We start from the raw sequence: 27,141 nt of genomic DNA on the forward strand, positions 1-27,141 counted from the left end.
CTTTGATGCTAATCTTTGAATATCCTTGTTAAATTCATTATTTACTAAAGCATAATTATTAGGCATGCCAAGCTTAACAAAAAAATATCTCCAACATTAAACTTAATAATAACCGACGTATGAAACTAGATATGTTACACATTTTTTTGAATCTCAAAGAAGACAAATAATATCAGCAAGTTTTTTTTAATGAAGCTTCGAACTTGGGAAAATCTGAATAAAAAGGATCATACATAGTTAACTAATAATGCAACTATTTTTGCATCTGTCAATAGAGAGTGACATTCGGAGAATAAACATCTAATATGCTTAACACATACTTTACATCTAGTATGCTTTATTCTTAGATTTTTTCTCAAAATCTTCAGAGAATAAGTCAAGTAGATCAGTTGTGGTTTTTCGAACGTTTTCCACCACTCATCCAGAGCTGTAAAAAAGCTGAAGGAAATTTAAAAACAGTTAAAAAACCAGAGTAAAACTTGAATTGTCTCAACCAGATGGATCTCAACATACTGTATGCTTGAGACATTTAAACTTTAAAATAACTTTCTCAGCCGTTTTCAGAAATCCAAGAATAATTTTGATCTGTAAATTGAAGCGATGGTTGATCTACCTTTATATTTACAATTTGAAGTTTTTTAAGAATTCTTTCAATCGCTTTCTTCCTTTTCAGCTCTCTTTTTTGCTTTCAGTTTACTTCCAAAAAAGTTATTGATTTCTTGCAGCCTTTTTTTTGGGGGTAAATTTGCTAAAAGAAAAATTCCTATTTTTGTTGTTGTTGTTGTTTGATTTGATGATTTTAATTGCCGTTTGTCACATTAATGATTATTTATCCATTTTTCATACTTTTATTTTATAAATTCTCTATAATTTATTAGATGAACAAGAATTATTTTAATTAGATTTAGCATTAGACTTGAAACATTAGTATAATGTTAAGTCTTTTAATATTTTTTAATATAACTTTAAGTTATAGTTTATAATTCATGTTTCAACATGAATGAAGTCTTTCAACATTGTCAAAAAGAATAAATGCTTAATAAGTGGCAGGTCGCATGCTACCACATTTCTTCTAATAAAGGCGATGAATTTGTTTGATATTGGACTGTACATAGCTATTATCAATTGAAAATGTAAAAAACTTTTCTGTTCAAAAAATCAAAACTCTACCCTGTAGTTTTTTTTAAATCTTGGGATTTTTTACGAGTGGGATTGTTTAAATATATTATAGAAAGTTTTTTGCGCACCTCCTTCACTCTTTAAAGGCAATCGCCTATTCAGTAAAAATGGAAACAAAGGCAGACTAGAGTGGGTTTGACCCAAAGAGATTCAAAAATAATTTTTAATAGGCTAACTTGTATCAATAAATATATTGGTTATATAAAAATCATATATATTCTTTCAAAAACCATAAAAAACTGACAGCAATTTTAACTCATCTATATATATGATTACTGGTTAATATCAGAGGATTTAGTAAGCAACGTTCTTTAAACGTGCTTTAAAACGTAATGAGTCAAAAAAAAAATTATACCTTTATTTTTACAGCAGGTTTATATAACAAGAATGACTGGATTAGTTTGTATTAAAAAAAATTTAACATTTTTTATACTTTTTAATTAACTTAGTAATTTTAACATTAATGAAGAACTTTTCATATATTCCAATATTTCGTTAGAATTAACTTCTTCCAACAGCTCTTAATTCCACCTTCATTAACATAAACGCCTCTAATTGTATTTGCTAATTGATTAACGCAATCTATTTTAATTCTTTTTTAGCTCATTAACCTAATTAAAAGACAAAGTTGGAATGTATTCGTACGCGAAGTATAAATTTATCAATGCCATCGAATAAATATTAAATTTATATAAAAGCTTAAAATAATATAAAAAGCAACGATAACGTTTAGTAGTTTTTTTAAGGTTTAGTTTTTTCTAATGTTTGTCATGCAAATAACCAGAGTTTGAGGCATCATTAGGGAATTCCGTTCTGGCCGGAATTCCGACCAGAATTTGTAGCTTTTAGGTCATTCCGGTTTCGGCCGGAATTACTAACTTTAAGGCAGGAATGCCGAAATTTACTATTTAACTTTTTTTACTATTTAACTTTTTTTTAATATTTAACTTTTTTTACTATTTAACTTTTTTTTAAACCATGCGACACAGACAGTGTAAATAAAATTAAAAGATCATTGTATTACAGGGCAATGAAGAACTATAGTTAAACCTAGGTAAAAAATACAAAATTTCAAACAAAGTAATTTTATTCGCAGTAATCAATTATGTAAGGATTTCTACAAGTTCAGGGACATTGTGGTGCAAAAAGAGTTGGTATCCAGTTTTTCGGCTGCAAACTAGCTTTTTTTTCATCAAAAATGTTACCTGCCTCTGAGAATAGTCTCATTTTAAACGTTACCTAAATTTTTATAAGCTAAAAAATCTATCATGCCTAATACTGTAAATATTTCAAACTTAACCTAAATGGAAAAATAGAAAACAAAGAAATAATTTTAAATATGAATATTACGCAGGTTTAAACTTTCGATAAATAAAATTATAAGAAACAAATAAAAACAGCATATTAGATTTAAATGAAACAAAAATCGAATATATATATATGTATGTATATATATATATATATATATATATATATATATATATATATATATATATATATATATATATATATATATATATATATATATATATATATTATAGGTTATAAATATAGATTATGTAGCCACAATACTGAATTACATGCTGTCACTTTAAATTTTGAAGGTAAAATATTATTTAAATATAACTTTTGTTCCGGCCGGAATTCAAAATTTCCAATTCGGTAAACCCCTAGCCATTATCAGGATTTGTTAAATAATATAAAGTTATGTTGAATATACATAGATAAGATATAATAATGTGTTTAATAAAATTTTCCTGAATAATTTTGAAATCATTATCACTTTCATTGGACCATTCATTTGTAAAAACAGAGCAAGAACAATAAACAGGGATTAAAAGATAGATCATACCAAATATTTTTTTTTGATAAGTCCTTGTATGATAACAGATATTCATAAAACGCTTGACAGGACTATAATTAAAAGTTATATTTTAAAATATAACTCTACTGACAATCTTTTTCTTTCTTTTCTCCACCACAAGACATTGACAAAACATAATAAGACATTAAATAAAACAATCGCATTTCAAAGGCTTTGGGGCTTGGAATGCAATAAAAAATTGCACTATTTCAACAGTTCAGAACCACATAGTTTATCTGGGAAATTACTAAAATGCTAGAAGCAAGTATAGTTAAAAAGTTTTCACTTATTGTGTAATTTAAGTTTATCTTGTTTTCCTTCGTTTCTTACACAATTTTTTTCACTTTTATTTTATGACTTTTTATAAACTTCACAAAGTTTGAATTTTGATCATGGAACAATGATTCATTATTTTGAGAAAGAGCTTCTTTGTTTACAAATAAAATCGAATTCTCAACCTAATCCCAAAAAGGAATACTGTCCAATATCATTCAAATGAAAGCTTTGAACTCTTGTTATTCATACGGCTATTTATTATGGTACATAATTGAGCCCTTGTTAGAATACATTCATATACATTCAAAAAATTCAACAGATACAGCACTACATTTATCGCAACATTTATTATATTTCATTTTCTTGAAAATATTTTAAACTTTTAAAGGCTTTAAACAAATTTAATTACTTTTTCTGTCACTTAGAATTTCAAGAATTTCTTCTTGGATATAGATTTTTAGCTAAACTATTCTTCTCATTCTCTTGATATCCAGTTCTCTCATGGAATACATTCATAAAAAAAAAAAAAAAAAAAAAAAAGCTATAAAAAAGTCTAGCCTCATTTAAACAATCATTTAATAAATTTTTAATGATAACAGGTACAGATTCCTGAGATTGAAAATAGGATTTTAGAGCTAGTTATATTTGTAAGACTCTATTTACACAAGAAAACAAAGACAACGACCTCATGTTTAAGAGGTATAACAATTTCTTGCATTCTACATCTACGAAATTACAAAAGTACACTTGTTCTTTAGTTCTTACTGTATATATTGAGAAGTAATTAAATATTTTCAAAATAATTGACTCTAAATTAATGGGAAGTCATCTGTACAAAACATTTTGGATACAGTTGTGCAAAACATAAGCAGGTCATCTAGATTTCAACATCTTAGGGTTGAGGACTCTTTTCAGAAAGCTATACGCATTAGTGCACGAGTTTTTACCTCCAATGTTAGTGTTGATGTTATTCACGGCAAAGTAATCCATTTTTGATCCATATTTGAAATTTGCTTAGGTACTGCTTCTGATTTTGTTCATACACATGTAAATTCTTTGGCATTTTGTCAATTGCACAGTTTCGTGCAATATATTGACATAATCTATTGAATTGAAAGACTGGTGATGACTTACTATATGAAATGCCAATGTACCTTCTGTAGCAGGAACTTTTTTCTGAAGTAGGCTGACTTGTTTAGGCTGTAAAAATAATTGGATAGTTTTTGTAGACGCAACTGATTTGAAACATTTTGTGTGTTTTGTTGTGTTAAGGTTGATATTTCTAGCACCTAAAACAAAACAATATTTAATAAAAAACAAACAAAAAAAAATAACAAAGAAACAAACAAAAAAAACATGGTCTGAATGTTAAATATCCAGGTCTGTCGTCATTATTATTATTAACTTTCTTTTGTTTCTATTTTTAAATAGTCTCATTTAGTCTCTAATTTTTAATAGCTTTTTTTAGTTTTTGCTTTAGTTTTATTTAGCTTCAGCTTAATACACGGGTTTATAGTCTCAGTTCCGTTCCGTAAATTATCACAAAATTGTTTAGTAAGATAAATATTTCGAACTTAAGTTAGTGATAAATTTGGCTAGGAAATATATTTAGCGTTAAAAAAGTTTTATGTCAAACATTTTATATCAAAGTAATATCAATATGTCATATTCTGTATCTCAAATTTTTTTTCTCAAATCTTCTCAAATTTTTAATTATTTTTACTTTTCTAAACAATTTTGAGATAATTTGCGGAACAGAACTGAGACTATAAATCCGTGTATTGCTTAATCACAGCGGGAAATTTTAAATTGGAAACATCCAGAAATAGATGCATCAAAAACTAATTAGGCCTACAATACCATTTACTGTGTCATTTTTTTAAAGGTGTGTAAAGGTATTTACAAAAAAAAAAACTCATGTTCTAAATGTAATACGCTTTGATTAAAATATCTTTTAACAATAACAATCTTAGGATTGTGATACCTATTAAACATTTACCAACTTGTGAAACCTTTGACCTTTTAAGCTAAACTTAAAATAATATTTTAAAGAATAAATTTTTTTGTAGTAGCATCTGAAATACCTTTTAACCTTAATGTTCATGGTCATCGTGTTCACGAGTTTGAATGCGCGCGCATTTTTAAATTTTATGCAATTGAGAGAGAAAAATACGTATTGTTTTAGCAATAAATTGGTGTCTAAGATGATTTTACATTTAATAATATTTTTGCTCTCAATTCTATATGAGAGTCGTTTATTTTGAAAGTGACATAAATCGCCTTTTTAAAAAATCAAGTTATGGATAACAATGATTACAATGTAAGAATATTTCTTCATTTGTGAAATAATTTAAGTATTTAATAGAAGATTTTTATAGAAACCTACGAAAAGAGGAGGTTTCTTAATTTTCTCTGAAATTCTCCAGAACCTTATTTTTGGCTTTAAAATTCAAAGATCTCTGGGGGAATTTGTAGTATGAGAACCCTATATATAAGATATCAATATAAATGTGAGTAAACGATCAAACTTTAAAAAAATATTAGAGGTAAACTAATTTTTAAACTAATAATGATAATAAACTAATTTTTGTTGTTATACTTTTTTTACTATAATTCAAATTATTTAAATCTGATTGGCAAGCGAGATTAACTTTTTTTAAATGAATTTAATCAAAGGTTTTTACTTGTTTATAAGAAACTAGTAAACAAGTTCCAAAGTCTTAGGAAACTAGTAGAATTAAGTTACCTAATTTAATTTGGACATGCAATCGAATGTAATTCAATTAAATAGTGAATGTGGAACACCGTTTGAAGTTTCCTAAAGTTTTAGTTTAAAATCAATTAAATAGAAACAATAACAGTTGACTAGAATTATTTTTGTTTTACTTGTTGACAGCTTTTGATTTTTAGAATTGAAGTTAAAAATTGTTATATAGGGGAGACCGGGGCAAGAAAACTATGTTGATAATTTTTAATTTATTTTCAAGGATAGTAAAATTAATTTTACATGAACATGTTAACTTTATCATGTTTATGTAAAATTAATTTTAAGCCCTTTGTGATCTTAAATATACTAACATCTAGGTATTCAATTAATAAAAATAAAAGATAATTTTATTTTTTTCACAACCTTAACAAATCATCATCTTACCCCATACTGGGGCAAGATGACCTTTGGGCAAAATGAAAACACAGAAAATAGTTAAAGATTTTTTAAGCTCGTTACCACATTCTTTAAACCCATTAACGACATTTCCAACTGTAGCTGCTCAAATAAGTGGTGCTTAAAAAATCGCCAATACATTTGTCTGTGTTATATTGCCCTGGTTGAGCGACTATAAAGTTGTGACATTGCAAAAGTAGGTCTTTGATATGCCAAAAAAATAACGCATCAAGGGGCTGGAGACGATGTGATGTGTGAGGCTGCAACGCAATTATGATGTTGTTTTTTTCTCTATAATATAGCCTCCAACGTTATTGAGTTTTGTGTATGTCAATAATCAAAAGAGCAGGAGATTCTTTGCTTGGTTTCACGTCTAGATAAAAGTTCTCCAAAAATAATTAAAAATATTTTATTGTTGCTCTAGCCGTTATCTCTACAGTGGCTAACAGTTCCTGGTGGGACTCTTTCCACAAGTTTAGGAAACATAAGTTTTTTGGAAAAATTAGAAAAGGTGACAGGTAAAAGATAGTTGCAACAAATTATAGTTACATTTTTCCTCTCTCTGCTGAAACCATTTTAGAAACCCTTTTAGATCATGTAGAACTGAGAATGATGGGTAGCTGATTAGGCACAGTAGACAGACTTATTTCATCTGCATTGTAGATTGAAGAAGTAGGGAATTTATATTTTGTCCGTTACTCCCTTAAAATGTTGAAAATCTTATCTACGCTTGGTTTATTGAAACCCATTGCTCTGACAATCAATGTTACATCTGGTTTGCGTACACTAAATTTAATTTTTTTTATAAAATTATCCAGCCGATATTTTCCTGCCATCTTTGTATTCTTGTTGAATGCGAAATATCTAATTCCTCAGCAAAGTCAAAAATTATACTTTTACACTGTTTTTTTGTAAATTCAAAAAACATCAAGTCCATTGCTGTTATGTAGGATTTTAAATTTTCTTGCTGCGCATTAAAGACTTCCTCTATAAAATATTTTTCCATATACCAGGATCTCCTGAAATAAAAATTAACGTTTTAGTAAAAAAAATTTCAGGACTCAGATTTTACATATTTGAATAGAGATTTAATAAGAGGATTTAAACCAAGAGGTTAGGTTAATTAATTACAAGATTCAATTTAATATTTTTCTTAAAATCTGTTCAGAATTTATCCTCACATTTTCTTTTTTTTTACAGCAGCATCTGAATCATAATCATGGTTAGTTTAATAAACTCCAAAACCCGGGGCAAGATGACAAGCTTGCCAACTTGTCCCCATCATCTTGCCCCGGACTGCATCTTTAAATATTTGTTTTCCTTGCCATAAAGGAAGGCAATTAATTAAGCTTTTTTTTTGAAATAGGTAGCACTTAAACCAAATTACTTATAAATGTTAAAGCCAAATTGAAATAGCTATATTTGTAGCAGTTGTTAAAGGGAAATGAAATAGCTGTATCTGTAGCAGAGATTATTTACACATGCTCAAAAATTATATCGTGGCACGGTAATCAACAAAAACTTCACTACTAATACAAAAATGGAGAATACAGCATCTCTATATAATTTTTCAATGAACAGCCTATAGGAGAGCCAGCAGTCCAATACTGCCACAAATTTATTGTTATTATTTTTCATCTTGCTCCGCTCTTCATCTTGACACGGTGTCCCTTAATAATAAAATATTTTTGACCAACCCAGTGAGTTAAATCTCCAAAATTTAGCTTGTCAGTCCGCCTCTGACTGGAAACATATTTGAAGCAAAAGGTAGCAGGATATTACCTGAACACGAAGGATGGAAATTTTAATGTTGAGCATATATAAAAACTGCACATTGATCATATATGTACCACTTTTCTTTATCAAATAGGTGGTTATAACAACTCAAATGGGACATTAGTGGTAAGCATATGTGATCCATATGGTTACCACTCTTGTTTGTGAGACGGCGTTGGTGTGGTACATGTGTGGCTCAAATGCTTATACCACTGAAAACCAAAATAAATAAATGAATGTCACAATTTATTTGTGCGTGAAGTTTTTACGTGGCTCACGTGTAGAAAGCATATGTTAACTATATATTGACACATCTTCATAAGGTATAGCATTGGTGAAGTCCATGTGTGGCTATAACTATGTAACTATGCATAGCTACATATCGGTTAAAAATCTTTTTTTTGTTTAATTCTTTTCATAAGTACATAAAAGCATTCAAAAAAATTTTAAAATACTGTCAAAATAGTTTTCTCCATTTACAATCAAAATTTTTTTTTAATCAGGTATCAAAGTATGTGTTTACAATGCTAGAAAAATTCATGTTGCACATAAAAAACTAGTTACACATAAAAAATCAGTCTGTTTTTTGTTTAAAATGGTTGAAATATGGCGCAAGCTAGAACAGACTCAAAACTTGCAAAAATTTGAAAATACTTTTATGTTTTAGCTCACACGCATGGTTATGATAATCACTCTACTACTGGAAATATATATTCCAGTGAAACCTGTTCCATGTCCTGCTGTGTTGCATTATTTGCTTTCTAAGCAAAGGCTAGAAGAAATGTACTTCCTGTCATCAATACCTGTTATGTTTATAGCGATTGTTTCTTCTAAATAATTGAAGGTATCTAAGTTACTGTGTAAGATCCCATGTAGTTTACAATATATGTATGTTTGTGTTCTGTGTAAACCTCTAGCACGTTGTTTGCTCACCCATAAGTTACTATACCCTCTGGTATAGTGTGGGCTCAGTTACCAAATAGTGTCACCAACTATAAAACTGATGCTCACCATAATTTCTAGTATTTTTATTAAATGTAATGTTTTAACTTATACATTTTCAAAATATCTCGTTTGAAGTTTTTAAGATCAGGTCAGATTAAGATCATCACGATCACCCCACTACTGATATAATGTAGCCCAGTACGACTTGTCCCATACCCTGCTGCTTTTTAAAATATATTCAAATTTTACAGGCAAATATGTAAATTTATTTTAACTGTTTCCTGTCTAGGATGATGAATGCCTTTCTAGACTCTACTTAAAGATTTTTACATGTGGCTTCTTGATAGTGACAACAAACTCTTCCTGTAGTCTCCTAATGAGGGTACAGCTCTAAGACTCAGTTTAATGATTCTAAAGCCGGCTGGTAGTAAGGTTTCCTGAACTCAGTCGAAGCTATTAAAGAGGCTGATTCCATTAACAACTGTAAAATATTATGGTATTAACAGTGTTAAGTAGCGCATTGATGGTTTAGCTGTTAGTGCTATTGTTGTGCATTGTCGAGGTCACATGAGGAGCCCTAAGTTATGATTTTTGGTTAATTAGTAGCACTGAGACAACTGGGGAGCTCATTGCTTTGGATGCTATGTTCTATTAATGAACGAGTCAACTTCTTTTTTAACTTAAACAAAGCCCATATATAATGCTTATCACAATGAATAGCTTGGCTCTAACTCCACTGACCCTAACAGCTTTAAAGCTAATAAACTTTGTATATCTTAATTTCTTACTCAAAAAAAAACTTTGTGACTTGTTTTACCGACAACTCTAATCACCTAACTTCACTCCTTGGTTTGTGTTGTGTCTGTAACACTAGCTTATGTTCAATTTCTCCTAGCTCTTTTAGATGGTTCCAACCATGCAATGACCTCTATGAACCTTTCATCTCGTACTTCTGCTTTGGACTCACCTTATAATGACACTACTTACTACTACCCTAAAGCTGACTGAGTTTCTTTATGTGATTTTTATGAAAGAGTCTTTGGGCTAATTTATAATACCTCTCCTCTGATAATTGCTTCTCATGCATATCTTCCTGGATTGAAACAGGTATGAAAGACTCTACCCCTTATAGTTAGTTCTAAGTCAAGCCTCATTTTATTACTTAGCTCATACCTTTTTTTATACCTGTTATAGCTATTTATAAGGTTTATTTGTTATTGCAAGTAGTCAATTAAAAAAGTTGCTGTTTGAAGTTAAGCTTTATTATGGCTAGTTTTTTAAATCTTTTATCTTATCTCAGTAGATAGTCTCTTGAGACTTTTGGAAAATCTTTAACAATGTCTTTAACAATGGTAAGTCTAAAATCTCTTACTTATGGGACTTTTTTTGCAGGATAAGTATGACCATAAGATTTATAATTGGCTCTTGAATTTAATGACCATACTCTTTCTACCAATCCAGTTAAACAAGTTAACCAATTGTCAGACATTTAAATCACTTCTGACCCCTCAAACTGTTTTCAAATCAGTCTTCTCTCTTCTTTTAGCTGCAATATAAAACACCAAGGTCTTTAATCAACACGTTTCTAACATCCCATTTTGAGTCAAATAACTGACTTTATGACAATCAATATGGTTTTCTATCTTCTCGTTTTACGATTGATTTACTAACTGCTCTTAGATGGAGTCGGCGAGGCAAAGCAATTACTATTGACATATCTAAAACTTTTGATAAAGTCTAGCCTACTGTTCTTCTTCACAAGTTTGCTTTATATAATGCATCTGTGAAAAATTATGAGATTATCAAATGAATTAATTTTAACCGCTTCATTAAAGTCATTCTAAAAAGCCAACACTCTTCTACTGTTTTCAGGTACCCTAAGGTTCTATCTATTATCCTGTATTGTTTCTTATCCACATAAATGATCTGGCTTTATTTGATGAAACCTCAATTGTCATGTCAAAAAGTCTTCTCTTTTTCATCGCTTGGAACAAGCAGCTGATCTTGATCATCCTTTTCTAACATCTGGTTGCTTGCAGTGGCTTGTGAACTTTAACTCTGACAAAACTCAGCTATATACTGAAAACAACTATCGCAATATTGTCAACATTTGTATTTTAAAGAATTGCAACCCTCTCACTGAACTGAGTCCTTATTTTTACATCTTCTTGGATTATTGATTACTATTGACCTCTCATGGAAACAATATATGCAATCAATTGCAAAATTAATATCTGCGAAAGTTGCTTCTCTTTATTGTTTTTAGCATCACTTTACTACTGATTTCGTTCTCTATCTCTACAAATATCTTTTTCGCTGACAAGGTCCAAAAATAACGCATTCTTTTACCTGTTTTATTTACGAAGCTTAAGCCTCTCTCCCATTGTGATAAAATGGCATCTCTTTTCCTTTCTACAAATACAAATTATGGTTGCTGCTCAAAGAAGATATCATCTTTAGTTCTATCAGTTAAAACTCATTCTTGTTTGAATTATGATTTAGCAAAGTCACATCCTTTTAGTGTACCTGTCCCTGAATGATATAAAACCTTTTCCTTGTTCTTTAACTCTATTCTTTGTTTCGTAACTGCCAGTTTAATAGTGGTTGCTTTCAAACATGTTGGAAGTGAATTAAAATTAAGATGTCGGGATTGGTTTTGATTCAATCATCTTCCGTATCAAATGTTTTATATTAAAGTTCTTTTTTCAAAAGACTATTTTATAAAATGAATACTTTTAAAATTGACAACAATAACTTTAAATGTTTTGTTAAATTCGGTACAATATATCTATTATATAAATATAAATAATAAATATATATAGAAAATAAATACAAATATTTATAAAAAATAAGTATAAATATTTACTGAAAATAAATATAAATATTTATAGAAAATATACACTTTTACTTAATGTGTATCAGGTAATGTAATATTGTAAAGACATGCAAAGTGATTTCACTATTCCCTTGAAAGCCTCTAGCAACATGGAAATGCCCTATAAAATACAGCTTAATACAATTCTAGAAACTTTTTAAGGCTTTACTTTAAAGTCAGTTGGAATAACTTTTATCGAAACTTTAAAAGCCAAAGCATTTTTGAAAATTAAAAATTGTTATCCTTTTAAGTTTCAAAAACTAGTTGTCACTTTAAGTGGATTTAAAGTAAAGTCTCAAAAAATAATTCAAAAACTGTACCCAGCTGCATTTGATTTGGCGTTTGCATACTGCCAGTTTTCTAGGGAAATTGCATATTGCTAGGTTTCTAGCGAAAATAAAAAGTTTCTAGTTTAAAATTGTATCATTATTTTGGCAACATTTGTTGAAAAAACTTATTCATTATATACATCATTAAAAACTAAAAATTTTGTAATTAAATAGATCAGAAATTTACTTTTAATTAAATTTTGCCGATAATCATGTTAATATTTTCAAGAGTTACCTTAATTCAGTAAATCACTAAAACTTCTCAAAATTATTATTATTTTTTAAATGTATTAAACTTTACTTTGCCATAATTTTCAAATACTAAAATCTTTTATGATAAAATTTGAAATCTATGAGTGCATATAATCTTTGCTTAAAATAATAATAAATAAACTTCACAATTAGGAATCGGGGAGAAGGGATGCGCGTTTTTTTCGATTTTGTTGTTCCAAGGCTCCAACCACAGAAAGTTTTTGAAAATCATGATCATTTAGTAAAGACATATATACCTAAGTTTAAAATTTGTTATTTTAAATATATCTGAAAAATATTTTTCCTAAATATCAAATAATGCTGCTTTAAAAAATAATAGCACATCTAAATTCAAAAATCTCAACATTATCTTTATTCTATAATAGCATAAATAAACATACTTTAAAATCAAAAAGACTTTAAGGTTTTCGGTTTGTTTAATAATTCAAAGTATACTTTTTTACCTCGTTTTGGTAGCATCTACAATTTGACGCCATTATGCAATGTTTTTAAACAAATATTTCTTATGTTTGAGTTGTATTTTATAAGGATTACTTAAAAACATTTGACTCATTAATTCATAAATATTACTTATACAACAGTATAAAAACAAGTAATAATTGATACTTATTTCTACGCTATTATGTTATGTTAATAATTTAAACTTTACTTTAGAAGCACAAAAAATTGTTGCAGAAAAGAAAATATACTTTTATTGCGTTTTCTATTCAAATGATTATTATCGGAATGGAATGGAGTCTTACTCTTGTAACATTATGGTCGTATATAAAGGAAATGATTATCACAAATAATCCAAAACTAATTTATGGTCTTGTTTCTGTGTCATATATGTTTGCATCTACTATAACAACACCGTTTGTTGGAAGATATGTCGATAGACGTCGAAACATCAATACTTGTTTTTTAGTATGCAACATGTGTATGCTTACTGGGAATGTGATTTACAGTCTTCCCTTTTCATCGTTATTTTTAATTGGAGGAAGAGTTTTATCTGGCTTTGGTGGAGCATTAAAATCTATTATTTACAGCGAAACAATTCGCAGTTACCAAGCAAATGAAATAAATTCAAAGCTATCAATCTTATCAATGATGTTATATTTTGGGTTCATGCTAGGCCCGGGCATAAACTTCTTTTTTAAAAATATAAATTTTTTTATCGGTGACTGGCATTTACTATACGTAAATTTTCCTGGGCTTTTTTTGAGTATTTTGTGTTTTATTATGGAGATTCTTTCAATGACAATGGTGTATGATATTTCTAAAGAGCTTGATTACAAAACCCTTGATAAAAACACTTCTTCAATTGATAAAATAAATGAGTTACATATCGATGATATACTACCATTATTAGAAGACGACAGGGAAAACGAAGCAACCGTACTTAAAACAGCAGTACTTCAACCAATAAATTCAAATCAACATAGCGTAATAGCGATTTTAAAAGTATTGTTTTTTAGCTTTGATTCAGCACTGGTTTTGTTTTCAAACTTTTTTATAGCATTTTTTTTTATTAACACAGACATTTGGCTACCGCTACTAATTATTGAGAAAATGAGCCTTTCGGTGACGGAAATAAATATCTGTTATTTTGGAGTAAGTGGAATCTGCGCAATCATGTTGATAAGAATTATATATAAACCGTTTTCTGATGAAAAGATGATGATAATAACAATTTTAAGCTTAGTAGGTTTTTGCATCGTTAGCGCAGGTTTTATAATTCTTTCATATATTCCCGATAACAAAGCTTTAAACATTTTAATGAGTATTGTTTATATGACAAGTTATGCAGGTTCACCTATAATTACAGATGTGTATTTTGTAAGTACGCTTTCTAAAATGGTAAATTCAAATGTTCTGACATTTGTAGATAGTGTTCGATCTTCAAGCTTTACTGCTGGAGCATTGATGGCTTTTTCTTTTTCCGCGTTCATTTTTGATTATGTTGCCATATTTGGAACATTGTACATCGTCATTATGGTAGTTATTGCAATTCTGTTTATTTTCAGAAAAAAACATTTTATCAATCCAAAACTAATAATATAAGTGTTGCTGTTGCTTTTGTTGTGTTGTTATTAGATATTACCTGTAGATAACTTAAATAACTTGAATAGATTTAAAAATTGGAACTTGAATATATATATATATATATATATATATATATATATATATATATATGTATATATATATATAAATACATGTATATATATATGTATATATATATATATATATATATATATATAGATATATATGTATATGTATATATATATATATATATATATATATATATATATATATATATATATATATATATATATATATATATATATATGTATATATATATATATATATATATATTGACGTCTTAAACATTTAGTATGCACAGCAAAATAGAATGACAAATAAATGTTTTCAAATGTTAAGAGCATTTAATTGAAAAAATGATGTTTTCGTTCAAAAATTAGGATTTCTTTAATTTAGTTTAATATTTATTAAATGTAATACGGAAGTATCTTCTTTTACTGACTAATTTTTAATTTATTTAAGTATTCCTAAATTTATTTTATTATTCTTAAATAAATATTTTTAAATTGAGTATTTGAATTCTTTTGTGTTATAAACAATTAAGCTAGTAGCATCTTAAATAAATTGTTAGGGTTCCTTGGGCAAAGCGAGACACCGGGGCAAAGTGAGACAACTAGGTTTTCTAGCTTTGCACAGAGTTTTTTTTGTAATGATGCAGTAATTTTGTTTTATTATATTAAAAATTTCATGTTCTTTTTATGTTTTAAAGTAGTTTCCATCAGTTTTTTCCTACAATGTGACATAGAAAAGTGGGTTTGAAGCTCGCAAGTTGCTTCAATTTGATTAAATAAATCAAAATTAATTTTTTTTGTTTGTGGAAAAAATCCACGTGCGCTGCCATTTTTTACCACAGAACAAACATATTGAATTTGTAATCATTTATTTTTTATCTTTCAGCTGCCATTCTTTTTTTGTCGGATTACTTTCTTTCAAAGTTATTTAAGAAATATATAACTTCACATTTACGGCGAAAGTGCGACAACGCTAGTTACTGAAAAAGATCGTCATAGTAAACGTTTACAATAGCAAGTTTATAAACTTGCTATCATTATTTTATGAAAGAATTTTATGTAAAAGTAAAACATAACTTTATTAGAAACTTTAAAAGAATAAAACAACTTTGTTGTCATTTAGTGAACAAATATTTTAAACGAGAAACTACAGGAGAAAAACTAATCATGCTAACTGGAACCATGATGACATGAAAAATGCTATTACAGCAGTAAAGTTGAAGCAGATGTCTTTAAGAAAAGCTTGTAGAAAAGTTTTCTCCAAAAAAATTTTAATTCTGAATCCTTCTAACAATGATAGTAAATAAGCAGGAAAAGACTTTGTGCAAGGCTTCTTAAAACGCCATCCTGCTTTATGACTAAGCAATTTCTATAAAAAGAGTATTCGGTTTGAACGAAGATAATATTAAAATCTATTTTATTAATTTAGAGAGTTTGTTAGATAATTATCACTTTGAGCCAAATTAAATATTTAATTGTGATGAGTCTGGGTTGTCATGCGTCCATAAGCCATTAAAAGTTATCTCATCTACAGGAAAACGGCGTGTTTCATCAGTGACAAGTGGGAAAAAGGAGTCACAACATCAATTTTATGTGCATGTAATTCTGTTAATCATTATGTACCACCCATGATAATATTTAAGCGCAATAAAAAAAGAAATTATTACTCACAGATAATGCTCCAGTTGGAACTATTCAAGGATGCTTAGAAAATGGCTGGGTTAATACTGATTTATTTCTTGAATATGTACAACTTTATGTTAAATATATACAATGCACTTTGATCAACAAAGTTTTACTTATATTTGACAGTCATTCTTCGCATACCAAAAGCTTAAAACTAAAGACTATGTTTGTGACAATGGATTGTTCTTGCTATCGCTAACACCACACACAACTCATAAACTTCAACCATTTAACCATTGGATTTTTTAAGCCTTTGAAAACCTTTTTTAATCAAGCATGTATGAGATGGATGTGAAACCATTCAGAAAGACAAATACAAACAGAAAATCTTGGAGAAATTTTTAATGAAGCATATTTAAGAGCTGCTAATACGGTAAATGCTACTTCAAGTTTTAGAGCAACTGGAATTGTCCCATTTAATCGGAATTTGTTAGAAAATAAATATCCAAGGACATCTTTAAATGATAATAATGATAAAATCAGATTATCCATTCCTAATGAAATTCACTTTGAACGCGATAACAAAAAAGAAAGTAAAATTTTACAGCAGCCAGAGTTGACTACATTAGAATTAATGTGTCATGATAAATTAAAGCCATTGCAAAGCTTTTCAGAGACCACGGTTACTTCATCAAGTTCTTTTGAAGACTACTTTAAATTCCAAGACTTTATCCTCCAAGAAGAAAACTATTTGAAAAATCTCAGTTTATAACTAGTTCTCCATATAGGAAAAAAATTTTACTTCAAAAGAACAATGAGAAAAAAACAATAGGAAGAAAAAAAAGAACAATAAGAAAAAAAAAATTACTGGAAAGTACAATGACAATAAATTAAACAAAAAAAACATTAAAAAAAAAAACAAAAAGAAAAGAAAATTAAAGAAATGCTTGATCGAAAAAGATGTAAGCAATGAAGAGGAATGATTCTGTCCAGTTTGTCAAGGGAAATGGTGAAATGGTACCCAAATTGACTGGATAGCTTGTTATGTATGTACTGTTTGGGTACGCAAAGATTGCAGATTAAATGACGTTCGCTGCGAATAGATTTTATTCAAATTTTTTGACTTACATTAAACTTTGCATATGCATTTTTTTATTGATATTATTTTTTAATTCCTATCATGTTTTTTAATTTAAAAGAAAAATTGCTTTTTTATGCAAGTAGATTTTGTATTTTATTCAAATATTTGACAAACAAAAGACTTTGTGTTCAATATATATTTTTTCAATTAATATTGTGTTTTACTTCCTATTGTGTTTTTTGTTTTAGATAATATTTGTTTTTTATGCAAGCAAATTTATTAATATATTCATATTTTTTGAGTTGCATTAGAGAAATTACATTATAAAATGATACCTTTGTGTTTTTATTTACATTCTTATATTTAATCAGATCGAGTTTATCAAAAGTCTGCTTTATTTTATTGAAAATTATATTTTTGCTTAGTTTTTTCGTCAAATGAAATCTGACTCACTTTGCCCCAAATTTTGTGGAAAGTGAGACAGTAGTTGTTGTCATTTTGAATTTAATTATGTACCAATGCAACAACTTATCACCACAAATATTTAAGAAATCACTAGACACATCATGTGCTAGTGGCCTACAAAATTTCTTGTTGTGAAACGTGATTCTTCTCAAGTTATGAACATTCTCCCTAAAAGTGTCTCGCTTTGCCCCAGGTTACCCTGTTGTAAAAAACAATTTACATCGTTTTGTTTTTACATCTTTATATTAAATTTATCAAAGAATAGGGCGGAAGTGGGCGGAAGAGCGTGAAGCTAGTTAAGCAACAGTCTAACAGATTTTCTGAGCGGTGCGTAGTATTTAAAGAATTTTTTTTTGTTAGAATAGGGCTAGAAACAATTCAAAATTATCAGGAAAATTTTTTTTCTGTAAAAATGTTACTTTTTAAATTAATTAATGTCAAAAAATGTATAAACACGCAATTTCCTTGGTATTTCATTATAATTTCATCGATATGTTTAAGATAAGGAAAAATTACGTCATTAATATGACGAGTTTTTTTAATAATTATTATTGTAACTACTTTTTTACATTCTAGTATTTGCTGCTATAAAAGCTGTGTGTAAAATTACAGTAGGAGTCATCCATAAAGGACGTTATGAAAAAAAAGGGATGAAGGGGGTTGAGATAAAAGGGACACGGGGAGTAAGGTTTGTCAGAAAAAGACGTCATTTTAGAGTTTTTTATTTATTTTTTTTCAATTTCAATAACACGGAAAATTGTAAACCGGTATTATTATGAAGTTATCTATAGAGAGTAGAGTAAAAGCGGGTAGAATGGAATAGAGTATAGAATAGTTATGCTAATATTTATTTATTTTTTCAAAATTAAAACTGCTATTTCCGGTAAACGGTTATGAGTTAAAAATGGAAACGGATAACTATGAGGTTGAATGAAATTATCTCTAAAATAACCAATTAGCAATAAGTGATTACCTCTAAAATAACCAATGAACTCTAATAAACTTTTTATTCAACTTTTAAATTGATTAAGGAAAAAAAAAACAAAAAAACAAAAACAAAAACATACACCAAAGATCAAGCAGCGCATTTGGATTGGCAAAAATAAAGGTGGCGAACCTTTCACTTAACAATCAATCAATTTCTTATAGTTTTTATAATTATAATTTAAATAAAGTTTAATATAATTTAATAGTAGCAACTCTTTATAGGCGTGTTAATATTATAAGTAAAACAATTGGCAGTAGTTCAAACTTACTGTGTAAGATCGTCTTGCGCCATACATTATTTTTATATCAAAAAAATGTCAGTACAAAAAAAAAATTAAAAAAAAAAAAATTATTTAAATAAATAAATCGAATTTTCGTTAACCAATTATTGGTATTCATATTTTAGTCGTAGTTGGACACTTGACACGTACCTATCGGGTTCTACTTATTTGTATAAAAACAATATCTTACCAACTCATTGGTTCTAGGAAAAAATCCCCCCAGAAAAAATCCCCCCAAAATAATCCACCAAGGAAAAATGCCCCCGAGAAAAAATCGCCTACGAAAAAATCCCCCCAAAAGAAAAAGTAATTGCAAAAGTTTTCTTTTCATATAAGAAAAAAACCTTTAACAATTATAAAAACTTTTAACATAAGTATCAAAATAATACATAAAAACATAAGTGTCAAAATAAAAAAAAAGTTAAAAACAAAACCAGAATTTTTTTTTTTAATAAAAAGACTGCCTGCCCTAGCCAAACCTTCAGCAGATGTAGCGGCACTTCCTTGTAGCAGCTGGCTATAAGATAGTTGATGTATCAACACTTCCTTGTAGCAGGAGCCTATAAGATAGTCGATGTAGCAGCACTTATTTATAGCTTGCATAAATTGTATAAATTTTTCTTTTGGGAGATCTTTTACGGGGGGATTTTTTCAGGTTACCAACTTTATTGCCACGTCAAATATGTTTGGAGCAATTTACTTTAAAAGTTTTATGCAGAGATGAAGTTCAGCAACTTGTCAAAAAAATGTTTTAAAAAACTGCAAGCAAAACGTTTTAGCTCCGGTAAAATTTTTACACTTACGCAAATAGTCATTTGACTTCAAAATACTGGTTTGTTTGCGCCAATCATCAAGAAAATCGATTAATTTAAATTACAAATTGCTAATATGTTTGAAAAACTTTTATCTCAACCTGAACTTTTGCCATCTCAACCTGCAAAATTTATGCCAGTGCCAACACCACCAGCACCAATAGTATAAAAAGGGCGTTCTGGCACATTTTTTTTCAACTATATCCCTACCCATATTCTCATATCATATTTCAACCATATCAACTATAATATATTAATATATTATGGTTACATCAATTTCACAAGTGAAATCTAACTTAAGCGTAAAAGAAAACATGTCCTATTACATCAGACTTGCTTATAATACGCATAATAGTAAATGACTCCTTTTAACTCAGAAAAACTTCCAGATTTCCCAACTTGCTCATCACCAGAGTTTATTGTTACTACTAACCTTCTACCATTAGGAACGCTAGGCATGGAGTCATTTTTACCAAAATTTCTGTAAAAAGAGATATTATCTGCATATATCCTAATAAATACGTTACTTAATACACTTCCATTAGGAAATGTTCCTTTAAATTCTAACCATAGTTTTCTAAGAATACCAGAACCACTATTTTGAATAAAAACTGCTGTTCCTATATTTGGTTCAAGAGTCTGGGATTTTACTCCCATGCATGTTAAACTTGAATTTGGTACTATTTCTAAACTGCTAGGATTAGATATTATTGTGTCGACATTTTTTGTATAATTTAATAATTTTTGTAATAATTTGTTTGTATTCATGTCAATATCACAAGTTGCATTATTTTGTCCATCTCTTCTAATAAACATACTATCAGCTTGAGATGCTGTTAATCCATTTGAAACTACTCGACTTGTAGTTGAATAAATTGTTGTACGTCCGAATTTAACAACAGATATTTTATATATAAAGAAAAAAAAATTACCATAGTTTATCAATAATATTCTGAAAATCATATCCTTCATCTAGTTTTTTTAAAACATAGAGACACAAGTGTCCAAATTGAACTCTATCACTATTATAATAAACAGGACTTTTCAAATAATTAACAACTTCGACAGGTGGGGGTTGTGCATAAGAGTCAAAACTTAATTTTTTTTCACCATCTTTATACCAACAAATCCAATGAAATCCATTTGTACTTGAATCTCCTGTATTTAGTATTCCACATTCTTTTCTTTGTGCATTTTTTGGTAATTGATCTCCTACAAATACACCTCTAAAATGTTTTATTTTTAGTTTTTTTGCTGCTTCTAACAATTGAAAATTTGTTAAAGGTTCATTAGGTAAAATTGTCCCTTCAACATTGATAAGTTTATAATTATTTCTCATTTTTACTTATAAATTATTTTTTTCTCAAAAAATAATTTTTGGCCTCCCCAACCACTTGGGCTCCTTGGGCTCTTTTCCTAATTGCCCTATTGTCCTATTGTCTTATTTTCTCTTAGTTTGTAGTGTCCGTATGCTAAAGTGTGAATTCCGTTTTCTAAAATAACTCTTTTATCATCGTCTGCACTTAATGCAATTTTATTTATTTCTTCAGTATATACTTCATGTGAATGGGATCTTATTACATTCATTTTCCTAACTTGATCTACTTTATTTAATAAACAATGTTTATAATTTTCATGTGTTATATACTTTTTAACAATATTTTTCTTTATTCCATTACATTTTTTTTTATTTTCTTTTCCATGGACTTTGTAGGAATATAATTTAGATCTGAGTCCTACAAATTCTTCAATTTGTGCTCCACCTGCTTCATCTTTGAAGATTCCAGTTACTTTTTTATTTCGATCAATTTTAAATCCTACATTATTATTAATTGCTGGGTGATTTGAGTTAAACACACTTGTATCAAACTTGCTTTTAACATCTTTAGAAATATCAGCATAAAAATCTTCTGTTTTTATTTCATGTGCTAATGAATCTGTATCTGTGAATAATAGTTTCGCTCGATCAGCATATTTTTTCTTTATGTAATCATAATTTCTTATGAAATTCATACATTAGAGTTTTGCTGAAATCTAATATACACATTCCTAAGTAAATTGGTTTGTTGTACATTAATTTAGTTCTTTTCATATGTATAGCTTTTAAATTTTCATCAAATGTTGTTCTACTTTCGTAGTTTGGTCTTGATGCTAATTTAACAGCTTCATCTCTGTTAGTTATTAATCTAACATCGACTCTGTTCTCAATGTTCTCCATTGTTTTTCCAAATACTGAGTTGTTCATCAGTTTGAAAAATTCTTTTTCAGAATCATTCGTTGCCTTGGTTCTTAGATAAGTATTTAGCTCAATGTATTGACTTAACCAAGCTCTTTCTTCAAACATGACTCCTATATGAATTTTTGTGATCTTTAGACCTAATCTTTCATACAATTTTAGATTTTCATAATGTATAACACAATTTTTCTTATGATTTAAATTTGGAATTGGTTTTTTGACTTTATTTACTTTTACCCTTTCAGGAGCAAGTGGGTAGTCATTATGATCATCATGCAGATGTTCAGGATAATTTATATCAACTTCTAGTATACATGGAATTGATTTCCAGTTTTTCAACTCATCTTTATCCATCCATTTAAACCCATGTGTTGGAAGTGGCTTACTCATCGCCCATCCATATAGATTATTAGCGTCTAGATATTGGATGAATGTTGATTCTTTGCTTTTGTCATATGCGCCATCCATCTACTTATTATTAGATGTTCCTAATCTATTCGATATCATACTGATTTCACCTCTTATTCCTTTCTTTATCATTAGTATCATATCGTAATCGCTCAACAGTTCTAATTTTAATTTTGTTTTCTTCAATGCAGCATCCCAAGCTAATCCTGGTAATGTGTAATACCAAGCCGGATAGAATTTATAATTTTTCATGCAAACATCTCTGAAATTTTCAAAAACATCTGCTAGTAAAAGCACATCTGAAACGTTGTACAAGTCATGATAATCTCTAAATGTTTTGCAATTTAACTCCTTCCATACATTTTGTGCATGTGAGTATTCATCATCACTTATATCTTCATCGTTTAATTTTTGAAAAGAATAATTCTTTTGGAGGTAATTGGGTTTCATTAAATTTATCAACAGAGTCTACCCAATCTTAGGGATATACGCCTTTTTTTAGTAATAAATCTAATTTTTTAAGATTCTTCGAATCCATGGAAAATTCTTCGAACTTTTTACCAGAATACAACTTTATGATATTTTTACATTGATCTTTTGTTAAATTTTTTGATAAAGCGTCTAAACTATAAGGCATAAATCTATAACTATCTAAGAAACGAATCTCACGTTTAACTTCAAATTTCTTTCCTTCTTTAATATACTCATCCACTTTAATTTCTCTAGAAAAGCTAATATACTTTTCTTCATTGTTTGGTATGCAACTCAATTTCCCTCCTGATAATTTCTTTACAAATAAGTGAGAATCATATCCAGATAAATTGTGAAATAGTACTGGAAAGAATTTTGGAATTTTATATTTTAAATTACAACTATTATGTGCAGCACCTCTATATTTTCCAGTAATGTGACAGTTGTCACGTACTTTGTCTTCTCCTAAATATTCTCCACAAATGTGACATTCAGTTGCTTCATTAAAGTCTTTCTTATTTTCATGAGTATATATTATGTCCTTTTTAAAGTTGATCCTATTACAAAAATTTTTAATATCTACTTCTAATCTGTCAACAAATATTTGCGCAACATCATCTTCTTCACTATTAGCTGTAAATGTTTTTAATTTACCTTCAAAATAACTTTCATCAAAACATTTAATATAGTAGCAGAACAACCTAGGTGTATGCTTTTGATACTGTTTAGTATGAGATTCATTCGGATTTGGTGTACAAGTATTAATGGGTTTAATAAAACTTTCAAAGTCTACATACACAACAAATGGTACTCTCATTGATTTATTGTGATTAGTAAATTGCATTGTTAAATTTGGTGGTGGAAGTTCGATACGTACTGAATCATGTGTATCACAATAAGATTTATGATTAGATAATGATTCTTCAGAATTAAATTCTAACAAAAAATTTCTACAATAGTGTTTTTTGCAATGTTTATTTGATGTTTGTGATGAAGGTAATCTGCTTAAATTTTTTATTAAACAGTAATGATTCGTTTCTCCATTTGAGATTAATAGTAAATCTATTAAATTTTTTCTATCATTATTCTTTGATACGTGGAAAATATGAACTTCTGAATTTTCATAACCACATACATTGACACTGATATCAGTTTAATATCAGTACGCTCCATTTTACAAGGGAGAACTATATAAACCTTTGATTTTTTCTATTTTCGGTTAGTATTTTAATTGCACTGTTTTTAGCAGCATTCATGAAAGATATAGCATCATATCCTCTTATTCCTTTAGCTGTAAATTGTTTTGTCACATTTTTAACAGCTGATAATTTAAATTCTATCGGATTTCTAATTCCATATTTTTGATACAAATTTGAAACTGTAGATTTTAATTCATCAATCTTTTCATTAGCTGTTTTTTTAATTTTATCAGGAACATATTATAAAATCCAATCTGCAAGGGAACTAATCTTTTTATTTATTTCTTTTCTAATTTGTGTAATAGACTGAAAACTGTTGATGATATATCTGGAACAGGCTCATCAAGTAGGTACTTTGTACCCATCTGTTCAACTGATTGCATCTGTGTGTTCAATAACTCTGTAATGAGATCGATTTTTCGCATATTACAATAATATTTAACTCCTCGCTCTTTAGCGATTTGTTTTAATTCTTTCACCGTTTTATTTTCCATTTTTATATACCAAGATAATTTTTTTAACTTTCATTTTCTTTATATCATTTTTCAAAATATTTTTTTCTTGTCAATATTTCATATGTAAAGTTTCATATGAAATATTTAATGCATCCCCATCCTCGTATTCTACAATAATAAGTAATACTTAGATATTTTGCAATCTCTTGATCTTTTGTAATTGTCAATGTTCTATATAAAAAAGGTGACGGAGTTAAAATTGTTGATGATATATCTGGAACAGGCTCATCAAGTAAATACTCAATATCCATTTTTTATATGACAAGATTTTATTTTTTTAATTTTTGACAAGTTTTATTTTTATAATTTTTATTCTTTTATATTTCAATTGCATTAAAAAATAAACTTTATCTAACTTAGCCTTTAATATTTCAATCGCATTTAGATTTTCAAATAAATTATCAGATCCCATTTTTATATATCAAGATTTTTTTAATATATTTTAATTTTTTTTTAATTTTTCAGAAATTGATATTTCAATCTTATAACCATTATCAATCTTCTCATCACGCATTTCAAGATATATATATTCCATGACCAGTCCCACGCATTGCGCTATATAAGGATTTATATACTGTTTCTTCTCCTGTTTCCATGTTTGTTAATTTAATAGTGACTGGTTTTTTCCTAACTGTTTTTAATCCTTTATATTTTGGATCTATTTCTTTTTTCTCTTTTTTTACTGGATGTATTCTAGGTCTTCCAATTGGTCTCTTCTCATCGGTTGCTTCTGTTGCTTTTGACATGATTGATTCTTTATCTATCAAACTATTATCTATAGCGAGCATTATTAATGTAACATAATTTTTAGATGTTTGTGAAATGAAATTTTCTTTTAACAACTTCTGCAAGTTTTCCCTTGTATAATACATTTTTATTATATAAAGATAAAAAATTTTTTAAATCAATTCAAAAAAAAAGTTAATAAACAACGTTCAACTTATTTCCGTCTGATTGAAAGTGTAAAAACTTATCCGATATTACAACAGCAAACGCTTCAGTATCTGCTGGAACAGCTGCATTAAATGTTGCTTTAATTTGTACATCTACTACTGAGAATTTTAATTTTTCTGATTGTCTACTAACACCAAAAACAAAGAGTGGGTATAAATCTTTATAGTCTGAAGGAGTTATGTTGCTTTGTGTTATCAAATTGTTCATTCCATAAAATTTTTCACTCAATACAGATGCATCTCTATAGGCTCTTGAAAATTGATGATTTGGAAATGATAAGTTATAGTCAGCAGCTGGATATTTTTCTTGATTAAGCATAATGTACATATTTTTCAAGTCACAATGATCAAATATGGAAGAATTAACTTCTTGATTTCCATCCTTATTTGTTTGGAATCCAACTATGATGTATCTTGGTTTTTCTGGAGATGTTTTTACGCTAAGTCTCTAAGAAAACATTGCAGATTGTGGAACAGTTATAGTATCACACTGCCTTGCGCAAAAAGTTACTGGAAGTGCCACTTTTGATTTAATACTTTTATAAAGATTAACTCTCTCTAAATCTGATGGAATCACATGTGGCATGAACAATGATATTTTATCAAGATTAACTTTTCCTGCAGCTGCAAGAGCGTTTCTAAAAATTGCTCCAGTATCACTTTTTCTAACAAGAGTTAGTGTATGTTTAAATCCGTAAATAACTTTGCTGTAATCATCGCAGAATTCAAAAATGTGCCTTAAAGGTATACAAAATGAAAATGTTCTCTTTGTGGTTGGTTTCTGAATTATGTATGATTGTCGTACTGCAAACCCTGAGTTATCAGCAAGTACTGCTGTTGTTGAAGAATCTTTGTACCACAATTGATTTAATCCTTGTGCTAATTGAAAGTCATTTGGGTATTTAAGCATTCCTAACATTGTAGTTGCTTGACCTGGAAAATAAAGTGACTCTATATTTTGGTTTGATAATTGATATGATATTTCACTGAATAAATGCATAATACCATTATTTGTAAGCGCCACTGCATCTGCATTAGCAGAAGCAGTCCCATCAAGTTTAAGAAGTTTTCCTTCAAACAAAAGATAAGCCTCAGATGGAAGTGTGAACAAATCTTGTTGCTCAATGATAATTCTTATTTCTCCAGCGCTATTTAGATTTGTGCGTGCTATTGGTTCATATTCATAGAATTTAAATCTTTTAATTCCATCATCCACAGTTGAGATTTCAGTAAAGTTTAATACATCAGAAGTTGCCATTTTTTTATATACAATATAAAAAAATTTTTTAAAATGGAAAATAAATATAAAAAAATTAAGCTAATCGAAGACCTCG

At 28.4% G+C, this 27,141-nt stretch overlaps 2 protein-coding genes across 3 annotated transcripts in view; one reads left to right on the forward strand and one right to left on the reverse strand.

Annotated features, from left to right (window-relative positions):
- The window catches only part of LOC136079538 (uncharacterized), a 15,502-nt gene extending 699 nt beyond the window's left edge, over positions 1 to 14,803 (forward strand). Inside the window, exons 1-2 of one of the 2 annotated variants that reach the window (XM_065795346.1) lie at positions 5,423 to 5,639; positions 13,335 to 14,803. In XM_065795346.1, the coding sequence (XP_065651418.1) occupies positions 5,619 to 5,639; positions 13,335 to 14,723 (1,410 nt within the window). In that variant the 5' untranslated portion in view covers positions 5,423 to 5,618 and the 3' untranslated portion in view covers positions 14,724 to 14,803. Of the gene's footprint in view, positions 1 to 5,422; positions 5,640 to 13,334 lie in introns of those variants that run through there. The other variant, XM_065795345.1, reaches the window with a different exon arrangement.
- An 11,452-nt stretch (positions 14,804 to 26,255) lies between these two features.
- LOC136079149 (uncharacterized) lies at positions 26,256 to 27,065 on the reverse strand. Its single transcript, XM_065794869.1, has one exon. The coding sequence runs from the start codon at positions 27,063 to 27,065 to the stop codon at positions 26,256 to 26,258; it is 810 nt and encodes a 269-aa protein (XP_065650941.1).
- Between the last annotated feature and the right edge of the window lie 76 nt (positions 27,066 to 27,141).

Source organism: Hydra vulgaris, chromosome 04, assembly GCF_038396675.1.
Source record: "Hydra vulgaris chromosome 04, alternate assembly HydraT2T_AEP".
NCBI classification, from domain to species: Eukaryota; Metazoa; Cnidaria; class Hydrozoa; order Anthoathecata; family Hydridae; genus Hydra; species Hydra vulgaris.